The 22,016-nt window shown below is 48.0% G+C and overlaps 1 protein-coding gene across 1 annotated transcript in view; it reads left to right on the top strand.

The window, feature by feature from the left end:
• The first annotated feature begins 6,009 nt into the window (after positions 1-6,009).
• The window catches only part of rest (RE1-silencing transcription factor), a 30,687-nt gene continuing 14,680 nt past the window's right edge, over positions 6,010-22,016 (top strand). Inside the window, exons 1-5 of the mRNA XM_075482050.1 lie at positions 6,010-6,146; positions 8,826-9,104; positions 11,107-11,667; positions 11,781-11,941; positions 12,639-12,722. Of these exons, the coding sequence (XP_075338165.1) occupies positions 8,845-9,104; positions 11,107-11,667; positions 11,781-11,941; positions 12,639-12,722 (1,066 nt within the window). The 5' untranslated portion in view covers positions 6,010-6,146; positions 8,826-8,844. The remainder of the gene's footprint in view (positions 6,147-8,825; positions 9,105-11,106; positions 11,668-11,780; positions 11,942-12,638; positions 12,723-22,016) is intronic.

The raw sequence follows: 22,016 nt of genomic DNA, 5'->3' as shown, positions 1-22,016 counted from the left end.
ATACAGACACAACACCCCAATTCTTTTGTGGCAATATCTGGTGATTTTAATCATGCCTCACTCTCTGCTACACTGCCAACTTTTCAACAGTTTGTCAGCTGCTCTACCAGAGAAAACAAGACATTGGATTTGTTTTACACAAATGTCAAGGATTCATACATTTCCAAATCAAGACCTCCCCTGGGAAAATCAGATCACAACCTTGTTTTTCTCTGTTCAGCATATAAACCCCTTATCCAGAGACTACCTGTCACAAAAAGGACTGTTAGAAAGTGGTCACAGGAAGCTGAAGAAGCCTTACAGGGTTGTTTTGATGCAACCGATTGGATTTCTCTTTGTAAGCCACATGGAGAGGACATTAATGCCATGACTGAGTGTGTGACTGACTATATAAACTTCTGTGTGGACAACACCATCCCCACCAGAACAGTGAGATGCTTCCCTAATAACAAACCCTGGATCACCAGTGAGCTAAAGGAACTATTGAACAAGAAAAAAAGAGCCTTTAGGGAGCGAGACAGGGAGTTACTGAGGAGTATACAGAAGCAGCTCAAAGTCAAGATCAGAGAGAGCAAGGAGGTGTATAGAAAGAAGCTTGAGAGTAAACTGCAGAGGAATAATATCAGAGATGTGTGGTCAGGAATGAAGAAGATCACAGGCCTCAAGCAGAGGGAGGATCGGATGGATGGAAGTCTGGACAGAGCAAATGAGCTGAACACATTCTTCAACAGGTTCAGTTCAGGAACAAGCTCACCATCCTCCTCTCCTGTTCCCAGCCAAAGAGACATCCCACCCTCCTCTGACCCACAGCTTTCCTGTAACATCTCCACCTCCACCTCAGTCATGGATTCTTCTGCTTCCACTAGTTTGTCATCAACCCAATCAGGAGATGCTGCTGTCCCCTTTGCCTCCCCCTCCCACTTTTCTGTTTCTAGAAGTCAGGTGAAGAGGCAGTTGGAGAGACTGAACCGGAACAAGGCTGCAGGTCCAGATGGTGTCAGCCCCCGAGTCCTGAAGGCCTGTGCAGAGCAGCTCTGTGGGATTCTGCAACACCTTTTCAACCTTAGCTTGACCCAAGAGAAGGTACCACTGTTGTGGAAGACATCCTGTCTGGTTCCGGTACCAAAGAAAACTCACCCTTCAGACATCAATGACTACAGACCTGTTGCCCTGACATCCCACATCATGAAGGTCCTGGAGAGACTCCTGTTGACCCACCTGTGTAAGCAAACCAGCACATATCAGGACCCCCTGCAGTTTGCTTATCGCCATGGAGTTGGAGTTGAAGACGCTATCATACACCTGCTTCAACAAACCCACTGTCATCTGGACAAAGCAGGCAGCACTGTGAGGATCATGTTCTTTGATTTCTCCAGTGCATTTAACACAATCCAGCCTGATCTGCTTCGTCTGAAACTCCAGAAGACTCAGGTGGAGGCCTCAACAATCACCTGGATTAATGACTACCTGACAAACAGACCACAGTTTGTCAGACTGAAGAATTGTGTGTCTAACCAGGTGATCAGCAGCACAGGAGCACCACAGGGGACTGTACTCTCACCATTCCTTTTCACTCTGTACACTTCAGACTTCCAGTACAAGTCAGACTCCTGTCATCTACAGAAATATTCAGATGACTCTGCAGTTGTCGGGTGTATCAGAGATGGACAAGAAGCTGAGTACAGAGAGCTGGTGGACCGCTTTGTGGCATGGTGTGGGAACAATCATCTCATCTTGAATGTTAACAAAACAAAGGAGATGATTGTAGATTTCAGGAGAAACAGGGTCAGATCAAACCCTGTTTCCATCATGGGAGAAGAAGTGGAGGTGGTTGAGGAATATTAATACCTTGGTGTTCATGTGGACAACAGACTGGACTGGAGACACAACAGTGAAGCCATCTACAAGAAAGGACAGAGCAGACTGTACTTCTTGAGGAAGCTAAGGTCCTTCAAGGTTTGCAACAAGATGTTGCAGATCTTCTACAAGTCTGTTGTTGAGAGCGTCATTTCCTCTGGCGTCATCTGTTGGGGCAGCAGCATCAGAACCAGGGACCTAAAAAGACTCAACAACCTGATAAAGAAGGCTGGTTCTGTTCTGGGGACGACTGTGGAACCTCTGGAGACAATAATGCAAAGAAGGATTTTGCATAAAATCAAGAGAATTATGGACAACCCTGAACATCCTCTCCATGAGACTGTTATCAGAAAACAGAGTCTCTTCAGTCAAAGGCTTCTTCAGTTTGGATGCAAAACGGACCGCTACAGGAAATCTTTCCTGCCCACAGCCATCAGCATCTATAATAACTCCTTGATTTAATTGAGCTACATCAACATTTAATTTCCCTCTGGGATAAATAAAGTATTTTTGAATTTGAATTGAATGCACATGTGGGCTCTGACGTCATCAGGCCTGCTGGGAGGCGGTGAGGAGCGTGGGCTCCCCCTGGTGGACAACCTGTCAAACTTCATCATTCATTCATCTGGTTTATGATCTAATTATTTCTTTAATAATTCATAAATCTAATTATGAATTAAGTTGTCCAAATGTTTGATTTTAATTTCTTTCCTCGTTAGTTTTCTCTGAACGATCTCCGACTGATGTCAGGACAGCTGAGTCGCTGCCCATCTTTGGCCGCAGGCTGAAACCCACCTCTGCAGGAAACACTCCCCTGCGCCGTCCTAGTTCCTTACGCACTTATTGTTTCCTCCACCACTGGCACCCTCTATACTTTCATTACCCCTACCCGAACCAGGGTTTGCATCCCCACCCCGCTGTGACTGGTGTGCAGTTGGTGAGAGGCTGGGGTATCTGACTTACCGCACTTACTCTGCACTAGTTCTGCTCTCAGCTGTTTGGTTTTGGAAGGAAATGCACTTATGATTTCTTGTGAGCTGAAGTTCTTTTGCCTACCGATGTGGAACACACTGATTGTAAGTCGCTTTGGTTAAAAGCGTCTGCAGAATGACCGTAATGTAATGTAATGTGATGTGATGTGATGTAATGTGATGTGATGTGATGTGATGTGATGTAATGTAATGTGATGTGATGTGATGTGATGTAATGTAATGTAATGTGATGTGATGTGATGTAATGTGATGTAATGTGATGTGATGTGATGTAATGTAATGTGATGTAATGTAATGTGATGTAATGTAATGTGATGTGATGTAATGTGATGTGATGTGATGTGATGTGATGTGATGTGATGTAATGTGATGTGATGTAATGTAATGTGATGTAATGTAATGTGATGTGATGTAATGTAATGTAATGTGATGTGATGTGATGTAATGTAATGTAATGTGATGTGATGTGATGTAATGTAATGTAATGTGATGTGATGTGATGTAATGTAATGTAATGTAATGTAATGTAATGTAATGTGATGTAATGTGATGTGATGTAATGTAATGTAATGTGATGTGATGTGATGTAATGTGATGTAATGTAATGTAATGTAATGTAATGTAATGTGATGTGATGTGATGTAATGTAATGTAATGTAATGTAATGTAATGTGATGTGATGTGATGTAATGTAATGTAATGTAATGTAATGTGATGTAATGTGATGTGATGTAATGTAATGTAATGTGATGTGATGTGATGTAATGTAATGTAATGTGATGTAATGTAATGTAATGTGATGTGATGTAATGTAATGTAATGTGATGTGATGTAATGTGATGTAATGTGATGTAATGTAATGTAATGTAATGTGATGTAATGTGATGTGATGTTTGTGTTTTTTTTTTATTAAATGTTCTTTTTTTTATTTGAACTTTTCTCTCTGATTCATCATTTTTTGTTTTTTATTGTCTGTTTATTTTTATGATAATTTGATATATCTGGTTTTCTTCTCATCTGTGGGAAGCTTTCAGCTGATTGATCAGATGAGGAAATCTGCTGTCTCACAGATAATGAACAGGTCACATTACGATAGATGGATAGATAGATAGATAGATAGATACTTTATTCATTATTGGGAAATTGTTGTGTTGCAGCAGCGTACAGTAAAATATATGTAAACAATTAAAGTAGAAACAAGCTAATAGAATAAAAATAGAATAAAAATTAAAAATAATTAAATAAAAAATAATTAAAAAAAAAAAATAATTAAATAAATGAAAAAAAATAAATAAATAAAATAAAGTAAAAAATAGTGAATAAACATTAGCTGTATACGGTATGATTTTTTTTTTTTATTATTGGTTTTTAGGAGAGACTTCAAGCCTATTTTGCTTGAAGTTCTCTTCCAGCCAGAGGGGGGGTGTTGTAGATGGTGATGGCTGCTGGGAGGAAGGATTTCCTGAATCGTTCCTGGTAAGCTTTTAATGTCGCGTCTCCAAAGCTGGAGAATCATGAACAGATCAGATTATCATGAACCACGACACGCACAGACTTAATGACAGCATCAGAACAACAAACAAGAACATGAAAAACAATCAAAGTCAAATACAGACAGAACACATGAATTACCTGTTGGCTGCATGAAGGAGGAATTATCTCCGGTGTTTTTGAACACTTAGGTGCTGTTTACACATACCCGGGTATTTTGATAAACGAAGACCTTTCCCTTCGTTTGTGCCTTTCGTTTACACACAAACGGAGTTTTTTCCTCCGAAAACGAAGCTAAAAAAAAACTCCGGCAAAAGTGGAGATTTTTTAAAAACTCCGTTTAGCGTTTGTGTGTAAACTGGTTGAAAGACGAAAACGGAGTTTTCAGAATGGAATGCGGAGTTGTCGTCATAGTACAGAGCCCCGCCCCTATCCACCATAGTGGCAGGATAACGCCATTCATTGTTTATCTGGCAAGCATGGAGGTACTAGCAGCATTTATTTTGTTGAGAGCTATACTCGCTTGTGTGATTTTGAAAATTACACTCCTACAAAGTATTGAACAACAAAGGCGCATTACGGCGCGGAGGGCAACAATTGCGGAGCTTCTGTTGGCAGACAGAGCCCGGCCATACCACCGCCAGCGACGGCGATTCTGGATTAGACCCGGACGGACTGCTTTATGGTGGGAAAATTTTGAAAATGGCTTTGTTGTCCCCGAGGAATGGAGGGAAAATTTCAGGATGTCACGATTTTCACTCCTTTCCCTAGCAGAACTGCTACGCCCGCACATCCAGGGTGAGAGTACTCACATGCGCGCTTCTGTTGATGTTGTGAAGAAAGTTGCCTGTCAGCGGTTCTCTATTAGGCTTCTGATTGGCTTGTGTGGAATTCTCATTGTTCTAACACTGCCACCGTCAGGCTTGGCGTAATTTAACAGCTCCTGATAGCGTATTTCTCCGGATCAATGTAGACGGGTTTTTTTTTTAAAACGGGGCTGTGTGCACGGGTTTTTTTTTGAAAACGAAGGTTAGAAAATATGCGTTTTTCAAAATACCCGGGTATGTGTAAACGGCGCCTTAAACACTTTGAATTGGTTATAAACTTCACCGTCTTGGCTTCACGTCCCACGTTCTTTCATTTCAAAATAAAGGTAATACAATAATAATCACAGTAGAACTGAACCATAATGATCCATTACTGATTAAATTTAATCCAAACTTAGTTCTTGTGTTTAGGGGTTAACTTTTACCAGGGGCGTCGCACCCGTGGGGGATCGGGGTGTTTCGACACCCCCACTTTTACAGCAAGATGATTTCACCTTTTTGAATTTTCAATGATCAAATAAAGTTTTAACAAATCATAAAATGTGTTTTAAAGTCTCTGTACCCTCTTTAGAATAATTCTATCCAGATTTGAGCAGTGTAACTATTGGAGTTTCCATACAGGACCCAGTTTAGGGCGATCAAAATGCAAAAAATGCAGTAAAATGGCCCTTGATGCCTTGTAACATTTAAAATCCCTGCTCCACCCCTGACTTTTGTCCTATTTGCAGCAGAGTTTTTGTGTTTCTGGGACAAACACGATGATGATACTTGTAGTTTTAATAAAGACTACAGAACAAGCGGAGCTCCGGCTCAAGGGGGGCGACGTGCTGACGTCACGGCCTTACGTCGCTGTGGAGGAATGTGCGGAAACTTGTGTCCACTTTTCTCCTTTGCGCTGTTCGACGAAGGAAAAAAAAAGCTCCAGAGGAGGAAGAAAACTTTGGGGAAAGTTCCGGAAAAGTTCGGAGGTTTGGAGCCGGTGAGTGTGCGTGGGGGCCGGGGTGGCAGCGGGGCTCCTGGCGGGGCTGTGCGGGCTTTCTGTGGCTGGAAAGTTGCAGCAGTTTGAGGAAAATGGAGGCGGTGAGGTGGAGAAGAAGGCGCTGTCCGGGGCTGATCAGCACCATGGCTAACACTCCGAGCCCCGAACCCGGGCCCACCTCACCGCCCAGCCACAGCGGCTCCACGGCGGCTCCACAGCGGCTTTATACCCACTTTATACCCACTTTATACCCATTTTACTGCGGGTTTGGGCCACTATGCGCTTCCGCAAACTTTAGAGAAGTCCGCAGAGAGTGAAATGGTCGCAGAAATCACGGCGCAGCCGCACATCAGCGTCACTTCTCCGTAAAACCCGCACATCTGGAGCCGTTAAACCCACTTTAACCCGGTTTAAACCCACTTTAATCCACTTTAACCCGGTTTAACCCGGCAGTCTCACCTGAACACACAGGTAAAAAGTAGTCCGCCTGAAACTCTGAGCTCATCTTCTTCACTTTTTAATCCCTCCGCCGCCGTTTAATCCGTTTATCTGCGACTTTGTGCCAAACTCCTGTTCAGATTTAGATGATTTTAAGAGTTAAAGCCACATTCGCTCATTTTTCTTTTTCTAAAGTGTCAGATTTTAGTTTTTTCGTCACGTTATGTCCCCGGCTTTCCTCCGGGGTGTAACCTGGGGAGTTACCATCACCGTAAACTGAGAAACTCGGAAGTTTCAGGGAGTTTTAGGGAGTTTTCTGCCCGGCCGTGAGGCGCTGTCGACAGAGCCGTGGTGCTGTTTCAAAATGGCCGACAAGGCGGTAGATCCCATCGGCCGCGGGGTCGCTGACTGTGGGCTGCGGACCCCGCGGCCGATCCAAACATCTGGAGCCACGGATGTTGGTTCAGCTGTTTTATCGAGTGGAAAACAAGTTCCAGACACTCAAATGTTTGATTTTAACAGCTGAACTTTGTAAAATAGACCCAAAAAATTAAATAGTTCTATTTATTATTATTAGTTTTTCAGATAAAGTAGAGAAAAAAATTATTAAATCATCTTGTAATCTGGATTTCTAAAAAAACAACTGAAGAAGTTGTAAATATGTGAAGGAGTCTGCAGTTAAAGAGGGTTAAAACTCCTCCAAGAAGATGTTGATTGTTCCCAGTCAGGGTTAGAGGGCAGAAAACTCAGAGCCATATGTCTGAAAATAAAAAATGTCCAACTAAAGGACCAGAGGAGATGGCAGGTAAAGGACCGGGGGAGATGGCAGGTAAAGGACCAGGGGAGATGGCAGGTAAAGGACCGGGGGAGATGGCAGGTAAAGGACCGGGGGAGATGGCAGGTAAAGGACCAGGGGAGATGGCAGGTAAAGGACCAGGGGAGATGGCAGGTAAAGGACCGGGGGAGATGGCAGGTAAAGGACCAGGGGAGATGGCAGGTAAAGGACCAGGGGAGATGGCAGGTAAAGGACCAGGGGAGATGGCAGGTAAAGGACCAGAGGAGATGGCAGGTAAAGTACCGGGGGAGATGGCAGGTAAAGGACCAGGGGAGATGGCAGGTAAAGGACCAGGGGAGATGGCAGGTAAAGGACCAGAGGAGATGGCAGGTAAAGGACCAGAGGAGATGGCAGGTAAAGGACCAGGGGAGATGGCAGGTAAAGGACCGGGGGAGATGGCAGGTAAAGGACCAGGGGAGATGGCAGGTAAAGGACCGGGGGAGATGGCAGGTAAAGGACCAGGGGAGATGGCAGGTAAAGTACCGGGGGAGATGGCAGGTAAAGGACCGGGGGAGATGGCAGGTAAAGGACCGGGGGAGATTGCAGGTAAAGGACCGGGGGAGATGGCAGGTAAAGGACCGGGGGAGATGGCAGGTAAAGGACCAGAGGAGATGGCGGGTAAAGGACCGGGGGAGATTGCAGGTAAAGGACCGGGGGAGATGGCAGGTAAAGGACCGGGGGAGATGGCAGGTAAAGGACCAGGGGAGATGGCAGGTAAAGGACCGGGGGAGATGGCAGGTAAAGGACCGGGGGAGATGGCAGGTAAAGGACCGGGGGAGATGGCAGGTAAAGGACCGGGGGAGATGGCAGGTAAAGGACCGGAGGAGATGGCAGGTAAAGGACCAGGGGAGATGGCAGGTAAAGGACCGGGGGAGATGGCAGGTAAAGGACCGGAGGAGATGGCAGGTAAAGGACCAGGGGAGATGGCAGGTAAAGGACCAGGGGAGATGGCAGGTAAAGGACCAGGGGAGATGGCAGGTAAAGGACCGGGGGAGATGGCAGGTAAAGGACCAGGGGAGATGGCAGGTAAAGGACCAGAGGAGATGGCAGGTAAAGGACCAGGGGAGATGGCAGGTAAAGGACCAGGGGAAATGGCAGGTAAAGGACCGGGGGAAATGGCAGGTAAAGGACCGGGGGAGATGGCAGGTAAAGGACCAGGGGAGATGGCAGGTAAAGGACCGGGGGAGATGGCAGGTAACAGATTTTACTGTGATAACTGCTGCAGCTTCTGATTATTGTTATTAATCAGCTGATTGGTTCATAAAGTCACCTGAGCCCTCAGAGACCGGTTCTTTGCATCCTCACCTGTCAGAATAACCAGGCTGTCACAGTCAGGATGATGCAGATCTGTGTGGAACTTCTTCTTCTTCCTCCGTGTCTCATCCTCCATGTTGGCGTGTCCGCAGGTGACCAGCTGAACTCGACATGGCGGCTCAGACCGTGTTCTCAGTGGGGATGTTTCCTGTTGGCGTTTCTCTGACGGAGGATGGACCGGGCCTCAGCGAGATGCCCAGGAACACGCTGCCCGCCCCTCAGCTGGTAATGCTGGCCAACGTGGCGGCGGTGACGGCCGCGGAGGGCGGCAGCGGCGGCGGTGACGGCAGCGTAGCCGATGAGAAGGAGATGATGGAGCTGAAGACGGTGGGCTGCAGCTACTCGGACAGCGAGGACGAGAGCATCATCAGGTATGATACATTTAACTTGTAACACCTGTAACTGACTCACCTGTAACTGACTCACCTGTAACTGACTCACCTGTGACTTAACTCACCTGTAACTAACTCACCTGTAACTGACTCACCTGTAACTAACTCACCTGTGACTTAACTCACCTGTAACTGACTCACCTGTAACTAACTCACCTGTAACTAACTAACTAACTAACTCACCTGTAACTAACTCACCTGTAACTGACTCACCTGTAACTAACTCACCTGTGACTTGACTCACCTGTAACCAACTCACCTGTAACTGACTCACCTGTAACTAACTAACTAACTAACTAACTCACCTGTAACTAACTCACATGTGACTTAACTCACCTGTAACTGACTCACCTGTGACTTAACTCACCTGTAACTGACTCACCTGTAACTAACTCACCTGTAACTGACTCACCTGTAACTGACTCACCTGTAACTAACTCACCTGTAACTAACTCACCTGTAACTGACTCACCTGTAACTGACTCACCTGTAACTAACTCACCTGTAACTAACTCACCTGTAACTGACTCACCTGTAACTAACTCACCTGTAACTGACTCACCTGTAACTAACTAACTAACTCACTCACCCACCTGTAACTAACTCACCTGTGACTGAATCACCTGTAACTGACTAACTAACTCACTCACCCACCTGTGACTAACTCACCTGTAACTGACTCACCTGTAACCGACTCACCTGTAACTAACTCACCTGTGACTGACTCACCTGTAACTAACTAACTCACTCACCCACCTGTAACTAACTCACCTGTGACTGACTCACCTGTGACTAACTCACCTGTGACTAACTCACCTGTGACTGACTCACCTGTAACTAACTCACCTGTAACTGACTCACCTGTAACTGACTCACCTGTAACTAACTCACCTGTGACTGACTCACCTGTAACTAACTAACTCACTCACCCACCTGTAACTAACTCACCTGTGACTGACTCACCTGTGACTAACTCACCTGTGACTAACTCACCTGTGACTGACTCACCTGTAACTAACTCACCTGTAACTGACTCACCTGTAACTGACTCACCTGTAACTAACTCACCTGTGACTAACTCACCTGTGACTAACTCACCTGTGACTGACTCACCTGTGACTGACTCACCTGTGACTAACTCACCTGTGACTGACTCACCTGTGACTGACTCACCTGTGACTAACTCACCTGTGACTGACTCACCTGTGACTGACTCACCTGTAACTAACTCACCTGTGACTGACTCACCTGTAACTAACTAACTAACTAACTAACTAACTAACTAACTAACTAACTAACTAACTCACCTCTGACTAACTGACTAACTCACTCACCATCTGTAACTAACTCACCTGTAACTGACTCACCTGTAACTAACTCACCTGTAACTAACTAACTCACCTGTAACTAACTAACTCACCTGTAACTAACTAACTCACCTGTAACTGACTCACCTGTAACTAACTCACCTGTGACTAACTCACCTGTGACTAACTCACCTGTGACTGACTCACCTGTGACTGACTCACCTGTAACTAACTCACCTGTAACTAACTCACCTGTGACTAACTCACCTGTGACTGACTCACCTGTGACTGACTCACCTGTAACTAACTCACCTGTGACTGACTCACCTGTAACTAACTAACTAACTAACTAACTAACTAACTAACTAACTCACCTGTGACTAACTGACTAACTCACTCACCACCTGTAACTAACTCACCTGTGACTGACTCACCTGTAACTAACTCGCCTGTAACTAACTAACTAACTAACTCACTCACATGTAACTAACTAACTAACTAACTCACCTGTAACTAACTCACCTGTGACTGACTCACATGTAACTAACTAACTAACTCACCTGTAACTAACTCACCTGTGACTGACTCACATGTAACTAACTAACTAACTCACCTGTGACTGACTCACCTGTGACTAACTCACCTGTAACTAACTCACCTGTGTGTTCGGGCAGGTACAGCTATGACAACCAGAACCACCGAGAGGTGTGCATCATCGAGTACCCGGAGTCTCCGGGCCCCGGCATCGACGCCGTCGCCGTGGGTGACAACAAAGAGGAGGATGAGGAGGAGGACGACGAAGAGGCTGGAGCTGAACGCCGGTCCCGCCACAGCCGGCCTCGCCCCTCCATCAATGCTGACGCATCCCAGCAGGGCGCCAAACGCAAAGATGGGCCCCCCGCCGCCGTGGAGAGCGCGAAAAAGAAGAAACCCTTTCGCTGCAAGCCGTGTCACTTCCAGGCGCAGAGCGAGCAGGAGTTCGTGGAGCACCTGAGCACCCACAGCATCAGCAAGATGTTGGTGGTGAACCAGGTGGAGGGGCGGAGCAAGGCCAAGGCCAAGGAGGCGGAGACGCCCAAGAGCTCGCCAGATGGCGAGGCGGAGAGCGGCGGCGAGGCAACTTCAGGGGACGTCAAAGGGCTGATCAGGTGTGAGCGCTGCGGTTACAACACCAACCGATACGACCACTACATCGCCCACCTGAAACACCACAGCAAGGAAGGCGAGGACCACAGGTAAAGTCTGACATCACTCAGGTAGTCTGACATCACTCAGGTGAAGCAGATGGCGAGCACAGGCTCTCCTACAGATGTGTTGGTGGCTGAGTGTGATCTCCGTGTGTCTGCAGGGTATTTAAGTGCACGCTGTGTCCGTACACCACCGTCAGTCAGTACCACTGGAGGAAGCACCTGAGGAACCACTTCCCCAGCAAACTGCACACCTGCAGCCAGTGCTCCTACTTCTCTGACCGCAAGAGCAACTACATCCAACACATCCGGACACACACAGGTACAGACACCTGTCTCCGTCCATTCTGTTTGTTTACGTTCTGTCTGTCAGTCTCTGTCCTGTCTGTCTGTCTCTGTCCTGTCTGTCTGTCTGTCTCTGTCCTGTCTGTCTGTCTCCGTCCTGTCTGTCAGTCTCCGTCCTGTCTGTCTGTTTACGTCCTGTCTGTTAGTCTCCGTCCTGTCTGTCTGTCTCCGTCCTGTCTGTCTGTCTCCGTCCTGTCTGTCAGTCTCCGTCCTGTCTGTCTGTCTCCGTCCTGTCTGTCTGTCTCCGTCCTGTCTGTCTGTCTCCGTCCTGTCTGTCAGTCTCCGTCCTGTCTGTCTGTCTCCGTCCTGTCTGTCTGTCTCCGTCCTGTCTGTCAGTCTCCGTCCTGTCTGTCTGTCTCCGTCCTGTCTGTCTGTCAGTCTCCGTCCTGTCTGTCAGTCTCCGTCCTGTCTGTCTGTTTACGTCCTGTCTGTCAGTCTCCGTCCTGTCTGTCTGTTTACGTCCTGTCTGTTAGTCTCTGTCCTGTCTGTCTGTTTATGTCCTGTCTGTCAGTCTCTGTCCTGTCTGTCTGTCTGTTTACGTCCAGTCTGTTAGTCTCCGTCCTGTCTGTCTGTCTCCGTCCTGTCTATCAGTCTCTGTCCTGTCTGTCAGTCTCTGTCCTGTCTGTCAGTTTCCGTGCCGTCTGATCATGTGATGACGTCTCCTCGTCACACAGGTGTCCGTCCTTTCCAGTGTCTGTACTGTGAGTACTCCAGCTCCCAGAAGACACACCTGACCCGACACATGAGGACCCACTCAGGTGAGATCCATCTTCCTCTGTAGTTTCAGGTGTAACCCAGAGTCACATGACCTGGAGTCACATGACCTGGAGTCACATGACCTGGAGTCACATGACCTGGAGTCACATGACCTGGAGTCAGGATACAGACCGATCACAGGGATGCAGACCGATCACAGGGATACAGACCGATCACAGAGATACAGACCGATCACAGAGATACAGACCGATCACAAGGATACAGACCGATCACAGGGATACAGACCGATCACAGAGATACAGACCGATCGCAGAGATACAGACCGATCACAGGGATACAGACCGATCACAGGGATACAGACCGATCACAGGGATACAGACCGATCACAGAGATACAGACCGATCACAGGGATACAGACCGATCACAAGGATACAGACCGATCACAGAGATACAGACCGATCGCAGAGATACAGACCGATCGCAGAGATACAGACCGATCACAAGGATACAGACCGATCGCAGAGATACAGACCGATCGCAGAGATACAGACCGATCGCAGAGATACAGACCGATCGCAGAGATACAGACCGATCGCAGAGATACAGACCGATCACAGGGATACAGACCGATCACAGAGATACAGACCGATCACAAGGATACAGACCGATCACAGGGATACAGACTGATCACAGAGATACAGACCGATCACAAGGATACAGACCGATCACAGGGATACAGACCGATCACAGAGATACAGACCGATCACAGAGATACAGACCGATCACAGAGATACAGACCGATCAGAGATACAGACCGATCACAAGGATACAGACCGATCACAGGGATACAGACCGATCACAGAGATACAGACCGATCACAGAGATACAGACCGATCACAGGGATACAGACCGATCAGAGATACAGACCGATCACAGAGATACAGACCGATCAGAGATACAGACCGATCACAAGGATACAGACCGATCACAGGGATACAGACCGATCACAGAGATACAGACCGATCACAGAGATACAGACCGATCACAGAGATACAGACCGATCACAGGGATACAGACCGATCACAAGGATACAGACCGATCACAGAGATACAGACCGATCACAGAGATACAGACCGATCACAGGGATACAGACCGATCACAGAGATACAGACCGATCACAGAGATACAGACCGATCACAGGGATACAGACCGATCAGAGATACAGACCGATCACAGGGATACAGACCGATCACAGAGATACAGACCGATCACAGGGATACAGACCGATCAGAGATACAGACCGATCACAGAGATACAGACCGATCACAGAGATACAGACCGATCACAGGGATACAGACCGATCACAGGGATACAGACCGATCACAGAGATACAGACCGATCACAGGCCGATCAGAGATACAGACCGATCACAGGGATACAGACCGATCAGAGATACAGACCGATCACAGAGATACAGACCGATCACAGAGATACAGACCGATCAGAGATACAGACCGATCACAGAGATACAGACCGATCACAGGGATACAGACCGATCACAGAGATACAGACCGATCAGAGATACAGACCGATCACAGGGATACAGACCGATCAGAGATACAGACCGATCAGAGATACAGACCGATCACAGAGATACAGACCGATCACAGAGATACAGACCGATCAGAGATACAGACCGATCACAGAGATACAGACCGATCACAGAGATACAGACCGATCACAGAGATACAGACCGATCACAGGGATACAGACCGATCACAAGGATACAGACCGATCACAGAGATACAGACCGATCACAGAGATACAGACCGATCACAGGGATACAGACCGATCACAGAGATACAGACCGATCACAGAGATACAGACCGATCACAGGGATACAGACCGATCACAGGGATACAGACCGATCACAGGGATACAGACCGATCACAGAGATACAGACCGATCACAGAGATACAGACCGATCACAGAGATACAGACCGATCACAGAGATACAGACCGATCACAGGGATACAGACCGATCAGAGATACAGACCGATCACAGAGATACAGACCGATCACAGAGATACAGACCGATCACAGACCGATCACAGAGATACAGACCGATCACAGAGATACAGACCGATCACAGACCGATCACAGAGATACAGACCGATCACAGAGATACAGACCGATCACAGGGATACAGACCGATCACAGGGATACAGACCGATCACAGGGATACAGACCGATCACAGAGATACAGACCGATCACAGAGATACAGACCGATCACAGACCAATCACAGAGATACAGACCGATCACAGAGATACAGACCGATCACAGGGATACAGACCGATCACAGGGATACAGACCGATCACAGAGATACAGACCGATCACAGAGATACAGACCGATCACAGACCAATCACAGAGATACAGACCGATCACAGAGATACAGACCGATCACAGGGATACAGACCGATCACAGGGATACAGACCGATCACAGGGATACAGACCGATCAGAGATACAGACCGATCACAGAGATACAGACCGATCACAGGGATACAGACCGATCACAGGGATACAGACCGATCACAGAGATACAGACCGATCACAGAGATACAGACCGATCACAGGGATACAGACCGATCACAGAGATACAGACCGATCACAGAGATACAGACCAATCACAGAGATACAGACCGATCACAGAGATACAGACCGATCACAGACCAATCACAGAGATACAGACCGATCACAGAGATACAGACCGATCACAGGGATACAGACCGATCACAGGGATACAGACCGATCAGAGAGATACAGACCGATCAGAGATACAGACCGATCACAGAGATACAGACCGATCACAGACCAATCACAGAGATACAGACCGATCAGAGATACAGACCGATCACAGAGATACAGACCGATCACAGACCAATCACAGGGATACAGACCGATCACAGGGATACAGACCGATCACAGGGATACAGACCGATCAGAGATACAGACCGATCACAGAGATACAGACCGATCACAGAGATACAGACCGATCAGAGATACAGACCGATCACAGAGATACAGACCAATCAGAGATACAGACCGATCACAGAGATACAGACCGATCAGAGATACAGACCGATCACAGAGATACAGACCGATCACAGAGATACAGACCGATCACAGAGATACAGACCGATCACAGGGATACAGACCGATCACAGAGATACAGACCGATCAGAGATACAGACCGATCACAGACCGATCACAGGGATACAGACCGATCAGAGATACAGACCGATCACAGACCGATCACAGAGATACAGACCGATCAGGGATACAGACCGATCACAGAGATACAGACCGATCACAGGGATACAGACCGATCAGAGATACAGACCGATCAGAGATACAGACCGATCACAGAGATACAGACCGATCACAGACCGATCACAGGGATACAGACCGATCACAGACCGATCACAGGGATACAGACCGATCAGAGATACAGACCGATCACAGGGATACAGACCGATCACAGAGATACAGACCGATCACAGACCGATCACAGGGATACAGACCGATCAGAGATACAGACCGATCACAGAGATACAGACCGATCACAGACCGATCACAGGGATACAGACCGATCAGAGATACAGACCGATCAGAGATACAGACCGATCACAGACCGATCACAGACCGATCACAGAGATACAGACCGATCACAGACCGATCACAGAGATACAGACCGATCACAGAGATACAGACCGATCACAGAGATACAGACCGATCACAGACCGATCACAGAGATACAGACCGATCACAGGGATACAGACCGATCACAGAGATACAGACCGATCACAGAGATACAGACCGATCACAGGGATACAGACCGATCACAGAGATACAGACCGATCACAGAGATACAGACCGATCAGAGATACAGACCGATCACAGACCAATCACAGGGATGCAGACCGATCACAGGGATACAGACCGATCACAGAGATACAGACCGATCACAGACCGATCACAGGGATACAGACCGATCACAGAGATACAGACCGATCACAGACCGATCACAGGGATACAGACCGATCACAGGGATACAGACCGATCACAGAGATACAGACCGATCACAGAGATACAGACCGATCACAGACCAATCACAGAGATACAGACCGATCACAGACCGATCACAGACCGATCACAGACCGATCACAGAGATACAGACCGATCACAGACCGATCACAGGGATACAGACCGATCACAGACCGATCACAGAGATACAGACCGATCACAGACCGATCACAGGGATACAGACCGATCACAGACCAATCACAGAGATACAGACCGATCACAGACCGATCACAGACCGATCACAGACCGATCACAGAGATACAGACCGATCACAGACCGATCACAGAGATACAGACCGATCACAGACCGATCACAGACCGATCACAGACCGATCACAGAGATACAGACCGATCACAGACCGATCACAGGGATACAGACCGATCACAGACCGATCACAGACCGATCACAGAGATACAGACCGATCACAGACCGATCACAGACCGATCACAGAGATACAGACCGATCACAGACCGATCACAGGGATACAGACCGATCACAGAGATACAGACCGATCACAGACCGATCACAGGGATACAGACCGATCACAGACCGATCACAGGGATACAGACCGATCACAGAGATACAGACCGATCACAGACCGATCACAGGGATACAGACCGATCACAGGGATACAGACCGATCACAGGGATACAGACCGATCACAGAGATACAGACCGATCACAGACCGATCACAGAGATACAGACCGATCACAGACCGATCACAGAGATACAGACCGATCACAGACCGATCACAGAGATACAGACCGATCACAGACCGATCACAGACCGATCACAGAGATACAGACCGATCACAGACCGATCACAGACCGATCACAGAGATACAGACCGATCACAGGGATACAGACCGATCACAGACCAATCACAGGGATACAGACCGATCACAGACCAATCACAGAGATACAGACCGATCACAGACCAATCACAGAGATACAGACCGATCACAGGGATACAGACCAATCACAGAGATACAGACCGATCACAGAGATACAGACCGATCACAGAGATACAGACCGATCACAGGGATACAGACCGATCACAGAGATACAGACCGATCACAGACCGATCACAGGGATACAGACCGATCACAGAGATACAGACCGATCACAGACCAATCACAGGGATACAGACCGATCACAGACCAATCACAGGGATACAGACCGATCACAGACCAATCACAGAGATACAGACCGATCACAGGGATACAGACCGATCACAGACCGATCACAGACCGATCACAGGGATACAGACCGATCACAGACCGATCACAGAGATACAGACCGATCACAGACCGATCACAGAGATACAGACCGATCACAGACCGATCACAGAGATACAGACCGATCACAGACCAATCACAGGGATACAGACCGATCACAGACCAATCACAGGGATACAGACCGATCACAGACCAATCACAGAGATACAGACCGATCACAGGGATACAGACCGATCACAGACCGATCACAGACCGATCACAGAGATACAGACCGATCACAGACCAATCACAGGGATACAGACCGATCACAGACCAATCACAGGGATGCAGACCGATCACAGGGATGCAGACCGATCACAGGGATACAGACCGATCACAGACCGATCACAGACCGATCACAGGGATACAGACCAATCACAGGGATACAGACCGATCACAGACCGATCACAGGGATGCAGACCGATCACAGGGATATAGACCGATCACAGACCGATCACAGACCGATCACAGGGATACAGACCGATCACAGAGATACAGACCGATCACAGAGATACAGACCGATCACAGAGATACAGACCGATCACAGAGATACAGACCAATCACAGAGATACAGACCAATCACAGGGACGCAGACCAATCACAGACCAATCACAGGGATGCAGACCAATCACAGGGACGCAGACCAATCACAGACCAATCACAGGGATGCAGACCGATCACAGAGATACAGACCAATCACAGAGATACAGACCGATCACAGAGATACAGACCGATCACAGGGATACAGACCAATCACAGACCGATCACGGAGATACAGACCGATCACGGAGATACAGACCGATCACGGAGATACAGACCGATCACGGAGATACAGACCGATCACAGAGATACAGACCGATCACAGACCGATCACAGAGATACAGACCGATCACAGAGATACAGACCGATCACAGACCGATCACAGAGATACAGACCGATCACAGAGATACAGACCGATCACAGACCGATCACAGGGATACAGACCGATCACAGACCGATCACAGGGATACAGACCGATCACAGGGATACAGACCGATCACAGAGATACAGACCGATCACAGAGATACAGACCGATCAGAGATACAGACCGATCACAGACCAATCACAGGGATGCAGACCGATCACAGACCAATCACAGGGATGCAGACCGATCACAGGGATACAGACCGATCACAGAGATACAGACCAATCACAGGGATACAGACCGATCACAGAGATACAGACCGATCACAGACCGATCACAGAGATACAGACCGATCACAGACCGATCACAGAGATACAGACCGATCACAGACCGATCACAGGGATACAGACCGATCACAGAGATACAGACCGATCACAGACCGATCACAGAGATACAGACCGATCACAGACCGATCACAGAGATACAGACCGATCACAGACCGATCACAGAGATACAGACCGATCACAGAGATACAGACCAATCACAGGGATACAGACCGATCACAGAGATACAGACCGATCACAGAGATACAGACCGATCACAGAGATACAGACCGATCACAGACCAATCACAGGGATACAGACCGATCACAGACCAATCACAGAGATTCAGACCGATCACAGGGATACAGACCGATCAGAGATACAGACCGATCACAGAGATACAGACCGATCAGAGATACAGACCGATCACAGAGATACAGACCGATCAGAGATACAGACCGATCACAGAGATACAGACCGATCAGAGATACAGACCGATCACAGAGATACAGACCGATCAGAGATACAGACCGATCACAGAGATACAGACCGATCAGAGATACAGACCGATCACAGAGATACAGACCGATCAGAGATACAGACCGATCACAGAGATACAGACCGATCAGAGATACAGACCGATCACAGACCGATCACAGGGATACAGACCGATCACAGACCGATCACAGAGATACAGACCGATCACAGAGATACAGACCGATCACAGAGATACAGACCGATCACAGGGATACAGACCGATCACGGAGATACAGACCGATCACAGAGATACAGACCGATCACAGAGATACAGACCGATCACAGGGATACAGACCGATCACAGAGATACAGACCGATCACAGACCGATCACAGACCGATCACAGACCGATCACAGAGATACAGACCGATCACAGACCGATCACAGACCAATCACAGAGATACAGACCGATCACAGAGATACAGACCGATCACAGGGATACAGACCGATCACAGAGATACAGACCGATCACAGAGATACAGACCGATCACAGAGATACAGACCGATCACAGAGATACAGACCGATCACAGACCGATCACAGACCGATCACAGACCGATCACAGAGATACAGACCGATCACAGGGATACAGACCGATCACAGAGATACAGACCGATCACAGGGATACAGACCGATCACAGAGATACAGACCGATCACAGGGATACAGACCGATCACAGAGATACAGACCGATCACAGAGATACAGACCGATCACAGACCAATCACAGGGATACAGACCGATCACAGACCAATCACAGGGATACAGACCGATCACAGACCAATCACAGAGATACAGACCGATCACAGGGATACAAACCGATCACAGACCGATCACAGACCAATCACAGGGATGCAGACCGATCACAGGGATGCAGACCGATCACAGGGATACAGACCGATCACAGACCGATCACAGGGATACAGACCGATCACAGACCGATCACAGACCGATCACAGGGATACAGACCGATCACAGGGATACAGACCGATCACAGACCGATCACAGACCAATCACAGGGATGCAGACCGATCACAGGGATGCAGACCGATCACAGGGATACAGACCGATCACAGAGATACAGACCGATCACAGAGATACAGACCGATCACAGACCGATCACAGAGATACAGACCGATCACAGACCGATCACAGAGATACAGACCGATCAGAGATACAGACCGATCACAGACCGATCACAGAGATACAGACCGATCACAGACCGATCACAGACCGATCACAGAGATACAGACCGATCACAGAGATACAGACCGATCACAGACCGATCACAGAGATACAGACCGATCACAGGGATACAGACCGATCACAGACCGATCACAGAGATACAGACCGATCACAGAGATACAGACCAATCACAGGGACGCAGACCAATCACAGACCAATCACAGGGATGCAGACCAATCACAGGGATGCAGACCAATCACAGGGACGCAGACCAATCACAGACCAATCACAGGGATGCAGACCGATCACAGAGATACAGACCGATCACAGGGATACAGACCAATCACAGAGATACAGACCGATCACAGGGATACAGACCAATCACAGACCGATCACGGAGATACAGACCGATCACAGACCGATCACGGAGATACAGACCGATCACGGAGATACAGACCGATCACAGACCGATCACGGAGATACAGACCGATCACGGAGATACAGACCGATCACAGAGATACAGACCGATCACAGAGATACAGACCGATCACAGACCGATCACAGGGATACAGACCGATCACAGACCGATCACAGAGATACAGACCGATCACAGACCGATCACAGAGATACAGACCGATCACAGGGATACAGACCGATCACAGACCGATCACAGGGATACAGACCGATCACAGACCGATCACAGAGATACAGACCGATCACAGACCGATCACAGAGATACTGACCGATCACAGGGATACAGACCGATCACAGAGATACAGACCGATCACAGGGATACAGACCAATCACAGAGATACAGACCGATCACAGAGATACAGACCGATCAGAGATACAGACCGATCACAGACCAATCACAGGGATGCAGACCGATCACAGACCAATCACAGGGATGCAGACCGATCACAGGGATACAGACCGATCACAGAGATACAGACCGATCACAGAGA

This window comes from Odontesthes bonariensis, chromosome 13 (genome assembly GCF_027942865.1).
Source record: "Odontesthes bonariensis isolate fOdoBon6 chromosome 13, fOdoBon6.hap1, whole genome shotgun sequence".
Classification (NCBI taxonomy): Eukaryota; Metazoa; Chordata; class Actinopteri; order Atheriniformes; family Atherinopsidae; genus Odontesthes; species Odontesthes bonariensis.
Note: the sequence above shows the minus strand (reverse complement) of the source record. Positions and strands in the feature narration are given on the sequence as shown.